The sequence below is a fragment of the Austrofundulus limnaeus genome, unplaced genomic scaffold (assembly GCF_001266775.1).
Source record: "Austrofundulus limnaeus strain Quisiro unplaced genomic scaffold, Austrofundulus_limnaeus-1.0 Scaffold26, whole genome shotgun sequence".
Classification (NCBI taxonomy): Eukaryota; Metazoa; Chordata; class Actinopteri; order Cyprinodontiformes; family Rivulidae; genus Austrofundulus; species Austrofundulus limnaeus.
In genome coordinates, this window is record NW_013952428.1 from 804,204 (window position 1) to 810,813 (window position 6,610).

At 39.2% G+C, this 6,610-nt stretch overlaps 1 protein-coding gene across 1 annotated transcript in view; it reads left to right on the forward strand.

The window, feature by feature from the left end:
• Nucleotides 1–6,610, forward strand: part of ciarta (circadian associated repressor of transcription a) — a 9,723-nt gene that overhangs the window by 1,376 nt on the left and 1,737 nt on the right. The window contains exons 2-5 of the mRNA XM_014004693.1: nucleotides 1,264–1,592; nucleotides 3,447–3,522; nucleotides 3,775–3,853; nucleotides 5,412–5,583. Of these exons, the coding sequence (XP_013860147.1) occupies nucleotides 1,264–1,592; nucleotides 3,447–3,522; nucleotides 3,775–3,853; nucleotides 5,412–5,583 (656 nt within the window). The remainder of the gene's footprint in view (nucleotides 1–1,263; nucleotides 1,593–3,446; nucleotides 3,523–3,774; nucleotides 3,854–5,411; nucleotides 5,584–6,610) is intronic.

Below are 6,610 nucleotides of genomic sequence, written 5' to 3' on the forward strand. Positions count from 1 at the left end.
TCACTTCCTGCTGGCACAAGATTTATCCCATATGGCGTGGACCTGAACAGGGACAATTATTTATATTTGACTAATTTGTTTCAAAGTAATGGTAGTTATGTTATGTAAATGAATGTGCTGAAGTTTGTTGTAAAATCTTTAAAAAAAGGGGCTTGCCTCCACGTGGGTGAAGGTTTATTAAATGTTCTTAATGTGTGAGTTTTATTTATTTTATTATTGGTGGTGTGTGTTTACCAGCTGAGCACGTTCCTACCCCTCCTCACCCCCTTTTTTATACCCCCACCCCCCAATGTGTGTTGGTGGGATCAGCAGGGAGATTACACACTGACTGAAACAGAAGGGAACGTCAGTGGTCGAAGAGATCCTGAGAGGAAGAGTCGTAGTAATAGAATAGAATAGAATAGAATAGAATAGAATAGAATAGAATAGAATGCCTTTATTTTCTTTACACACGTGCATAACGAGATTAGAGCCACTCCCACAGCACTGCAAATACACATTAAAAGAAATAGAAAAGAATAAAATGAGCTAAAATATGCCTATACATCTACATGTATACATACATACATGTGTATATAAGCAAATACCTACAGATATACAAGAATAAAAAAGCACAATGTGAGTCAGTTGTAAATGTAAAACTAAAGTAGAAGAAAGTAAAATGACATTATTGCACATTGTTTAAATATTGCACATGTTGTATAATGAGGTATGGATTCTGCTGGTGTTGCAGGTGATCGTTAATAAAATAAAGTGAAAAAACGAAAACACCCGGCCGGTTTGCACGAGCAAACAGGATGGGATGAGAGATGAGAGGCATGCAGAAATGCAGCCAGAGAGGAAAAGAAGGTGGTTTGTGTGTGTCTGTGTGTGCCTGTGTATGTGTGTGTGTGAGTGCATGTCAAATCCAAGAGGGGGGATGGAGAGCGAGCACGAGACAGAAGAGAGGCGGGGCTACAGAGAGCACCCGAGGCTGTGGCAGAGAGGAGTGTGCCTATTCTGATTTCTACTCTACGAGCTCCCATCCCCCCCACCCGCCTCACATTTTACTCTCTGGCCTCCTCAACCAAAGCCAGACGTAGACCACCATTATTTGCCTCCTGCCCACCCCCCAAGCCCCACTCTGCACCATGATAAACTAGGGCACTGGAATGCCCACCATTTTGAGTGTGAGGAGGAAAAATGGAGTGTTGCCACAGCAGGAAGCATGCCTGTAAATATATGTCTATGTGAACCATGTTGAATTGCACTACCCCCCAACAGTGATGCAGTCTCAAGGAAGCACTTCCACCCAGCCCTCCTTCGACTCCCTGAGCTCCGGCGACAGCTTCCTGCTCAGCGACTCGGAGCAGGATGAGGTGGATGTCTTCCTGGCGGACAACGCTTCCTCCGGTGTCCTGGGCGGGGCTAAGGCCGAGGAAGATGAGGGACCGAAGGGCCCCGGGTCCCGATGGGACGGCTTCACGGACAAAGCGGAGGAGGAGGAGGAAGTGTACGGGTCCGAGAGCGGCGGCAAACACCTGGGCCTGGAGGAGACGGGTCCTACGAGCCAGAAACCCAAATCCCAGGGAGACGTGCTGTTTGCTCAGAAGGTAAAGAAGAAAGAGAGAAGGGCTGCGTTCAAAAATACTTTTAATCCATACGGATCCATTTTCCTTCAAATTTAGGAAAATCCATTCATAAGTCATGAGATCAATTTTTTTTTCCCCATAGGTGTTTCTATGTTGTCACTCCTGGCTTGCTGTTGGTTTACATGCAGTTGACGTTCAACGCTAACGTTAGCTCCCGACAACAAGTTGTCTGGAGCAAAACAAAAGAATCAAAGAAATCAAAAACATTACAGCTGATTCTCAGCAGAACTTAAAGATAACAGAGGCCAGGACTTTTGTTTGGAAAGATTTGCGCTCAGAGGCGGCAGCAGGAAATGAAGCTTGAACCAAAACCTGCTGTCATTCCATCACTGTGAATTACATTAAAGGCACAGTGTGTAGGATTTTGCCAATTCTTTTAGCCGAAATTGAGATAATCACTAATGAAAATAATAAAAAACGTCTAATCATTGCAGACAAAGAATTTGTTTTATTATTTTTACCTTATAAAAAGATGTTTATATCTCCATGGTCGCGGGTCGCCACACAGGCAGCCGCCATCTTGTCTACGAAGGCTCATGAAGGACAAACTGCGGTGGCGGCGTCAAAAACGGTTTTAGTTGTAATACTATAAATGTAATATTTGTTGTCTGTCATTGTAGCTGGGATAATTTTACTTATTAAAGCTCATAATCTTACCACTTGAAACATCACTAGCCCTGAAGCTGCTGGTTGACGTTGCGGTTGGAATTATCAAAGGTTTTTGACACCTGAGAGACACCGTAGAAACTCCTTTGTGTTTGAAAGTGGGGGGTGGGGATGGGGGGAGGAAATTCAAGGACTTTCAAGGACTTTCCAGTACCAATTTCCTCAAATTCAAAAACCAAGCGCGACAGCAGTTACCTGCAGCTACCACAGAGTGTTACCAAAAAAAGCTTTAATATCAAATAAATTCAATGAAAAACTGAACGTAGAAGTTGTTGAGTCAGAATCAATGAAATAAAGTCGATTAAATGTTTACATTCATATCTACAATAAATGGACATGTAATTATGTCCTGCTCTAAAGAGTGGGCAGAAGTATATTTATATTATCTCACCTCTTCTCCTGGAGTCTTGTTCCATCACTTCTTAGTGATCCAGAAAATTATTCTTCATATCCTGTGCAATTAATCGTCAGAAAAACATTAATCGATTACTTTTTGGCACTTGACGATTAATACGATTAATGCCACCAGGCAGAGTCCGCTTGGTGTTCCGCTCTGCTTCAAATATGAAGAACATTTAAACAAAACTTCTGTAATTTATTTATGTCAACACAATTTAAAATTTATTGTATAGCCTGAAGTCTGTAATTTTGACACAATTTGGAACTGATTTTTCCGAAGAGCAAATCTTTCCCACTAAATTGGTCATGTGACTAGCACATATGGGTCTCCAGGGGATTAATCGTCATATTAATTGTTATCGGCTAAATACCACAATTAATCTTGATTAATTTTTTTGCCAATATTGCCCAACCCTAGTATCAACAACATTTTCTCTTGCAAAAAATAGTTTTTTTTCAAGATTAAACTCCAATTTACAAGTTTGCCCTTAATGTTTATAATTTCACCAATGCATCAAGTTAGAATTAGTTTCTATTATTTGCAGAGTTAGTTTCTTTGAGAATGTCTTCTGTATCAAATTAAATGTTACTGCTTGATATCCTTAACTAATGTAAAAACCAATCAAACTGAATGGTGAATTGATTTGTGAAATCTGAATGGATCCCCAGCCCTAACACAGAGTAATGAAGAGAAAGAAGAGGTTACAAAGAGACGTCTCCTGTAAGCCTCCTCCTCTCTTCTCTCTGCAGTGTGCTGAGCTGCAGGGTTTCGTCAGGCCTCTGCTGGAGCTGCTGAACGGGCTGAAGAAGGGCCGATTCGACCACGGTGAGCAGCCTCACATCACTGCTGCCCAGCTAACATGCACAGACCCTGTGGGCAGAGCTGTAGGTGCTGAATCAAAGCTGTGAGACCCCTCCACTGAGCGGTTCTGTTACACTGCAGCCTGTATTGATGCGACAGTCCAGCAGCTCACTCATTAGCTCTCTGGGGTTTACTGAAACGCTGAGTGTCTGCGCATGTGTCGGTGTTTTCATTCAGCGTGAGTGCTGACGGGAGGATTGTGTTTTTGATTGACAGGTTTAAGTAGTTTCCAGCAGAGCGTGGCTATGGATCGCATCCAGAGGATTGTTGGGGTTCTGCAGAGGCCAGACTGTGGGTAAGATGTCCTCCAGGCTGTCGCAGCAGCACCACACACTGATTAGAGCTCAACCAGGTAGTTTTGTGTTTCAGGCCTTTTCTTCTGCTGCATGTTTTGTTGAAGGTTTCTGTGAGCAGGTAGGGTAGCAGCGTTCATCAGCAGTGCAACAAAACTGGAAGAAGACACGTCTAAAACATAAAAAAGATGTGTTTTTAGGTGTCGGCACATTTTCTTTAACCACTTGAGCCCCATGCCCCCGGTACCGGGGGCAATCCAGCATTTCCTGTTTTCTATGTCTTTTAACTTCTGTTAACTTCAAATCTGTAAGTTCAACAAATGTTTGGTATCAGTAGAAAGCTAAAAGCTAGCTAGAAAATATTTTTACTTTCACCAAACAGTTCAAATGACAAGCAGTTGAATCAGAAAGTAAACAAACTACAAAATGGGGTCAGTGCAAATCTGTAAATACGTTACAACAAATCTGTAAAGGAAAAAAAAATACAATATTTCTTAAAGCAAGTCAAAGCAGATACTAAATATGTTATAAAGTGTGTAGAAAGTTTTTTTAGTTGATTTTGAGTGAATATGATCCAACTGAATTCAAATACAATTTCTCATTATTTTATATAATATATATGGTGACAAATAAATGTTTGGATAATTTTTCAAAAGAACAAACATTCAGTAACAAGTCTTTTAAGGCAGGTAAGAAAAAATAAATAACTTTTGGAAGTAAAAACTTCAGATTTGTTAACATTTATTAATGGAACTGCCCGCGCAGGTTGATCCTGCCGACAACGCCAATTTCTGTCGTCGCATGACTTACCAAGAATGCAGAAACATGTTGGAAATAATGCACAGAAAGTCTGCGTATATGGTCGTAAATAATGATTTAATTCTGAGCGACAAGCAAACAGGACTCAATCAGGAAGCTCTGTCGGCTTGTCGCTGACTTGATGCTTATAACCAATCACAGATCGACTAATGTACTGTCCAGCCAATCACAGGGCTCTCAGCTCAAAGAGTTTCTTATCAAACAAGAGAGTTCAGTCCGTTGCGAAGTCCTGATGTCTGGGCAAACAGATTTGACAATGATCATAAGATATATGAGTACTGGACAGCATCAAAGGTGAAACAGATAGATAATTAGTCCATAACAGAACCATCATGGTCTGTCCTGTGCAGAATGACAAAACACTGAATTATTTCTTTACTAAAACCTCTGTAACTTTGCTCCAGTTCATTTTAGCAGTATGAATCTTTGCACAGGTGATGTCCACAAGTGGATTTATGGTTTCCAAGAGTTTTTAGCCTGATTCATTATGGTTTTAAATAGGTTATATACTGTTTAAGGAAAAAAATTATTCAGACAGGAGGGAAAAAAATACAGCTGTTTTATTATTTACACTTATAATGAAATCTCACAAGTGTTGATTTATTTTGATACCAAGATTATTTAAGTAGAGTTTGTAAATGCTGAGATACACTCAGTTACATTTCAGCATGGGATTTTGAGTAAAAACATCAAGAAGGAGCTTGAGGTTAAGAGGTTAAACTTTTCTCTTTTCTCCCTCAGAGAGAAGTATCTGAACACGCTGCTTCAGGTGGAGGTGATGTTAAAGCTGTGGTTCCCTCAGATCTGCGCTCAGTCTGTGACTTCCTCCTCGAGCATCACCACCTGTCCCACCCACACCTGCAGCTCCACCCCGCCACATAAACACAGAGATCAGCTACATATCCCCGTCAAGGTGAGAGACTCACTTTACTGAGCGTCCGAGAAAAACCTCGGACAAATAAACACCCCGACGCTGGTTTACTTTAATATCTTTATTCATTTCTTTAAAAAAACAACAGAAATTCAATATACAGTATGTGAGCCATCATATCGAAATGAGGATCAAGTCAAATTTGGTCAAAATGATCTAATTATATTTTCAGATTCCTGCTTTAAAAGCTACATTTTGACACCTGGATCGTTCTGATATCATCAACTTATCCAGAAATATGACTTCATTTGTCTTGTTGGTTATGATAAAACATTACTGTTTGGTCTGAATCCTAATTTTATGTAAATGTATTGAGTCATTTTTGATGTCAATAAAAAAAGGACACCTCAAATATTATTTCCCAGTTATAAAAGAAACTAAAACATTGCTAACTCACAGGGTAAAACTCCCTCAAAATCAGTATTTTTGTTGCTGCTGCTCAAAAAAATTCTTCAAAAATAGTTTTTAATGATTATATTTCAGACATTTTATTCAGATGATACATTGATAAGGCATTTATTCATTATATTTTGTCAAAATACAATTTTTGCACAAGTTTAAATCAAACCCCTGTATCTGCCTGTTTCTCTAAAAACCAATGGGTCACATATAATTAAATACAAATCATAAATAACTGAAAAGTAGCAGAAGACAAAATCTTATAATATCTGCCRCTTTTTTTCTCATAAGTTTTATCAACAATAAACTTCAAATTTCAAAAACAAAAAACATGAAAAGGAAAAACAATCAAGGTTTGACTCCTTKTTGAACAACAAATCGTACATTATATAGTTACATATTTCTGCAACAAATTAACCTTTATCATTCTCTTAAATATACACATTGATCTGGCATTTTAACATCATCTTCCAGATTATTCCATAATCTTAAACCCTGGACTGAAATAATCCGTTCCTTCAAACTGGTTCTAAACTTAAAGGGATCCCTGATTAGTTGTAACATTAGACTTTATTTGATAAACACATATTTTAACTGTAAAATAAAGACT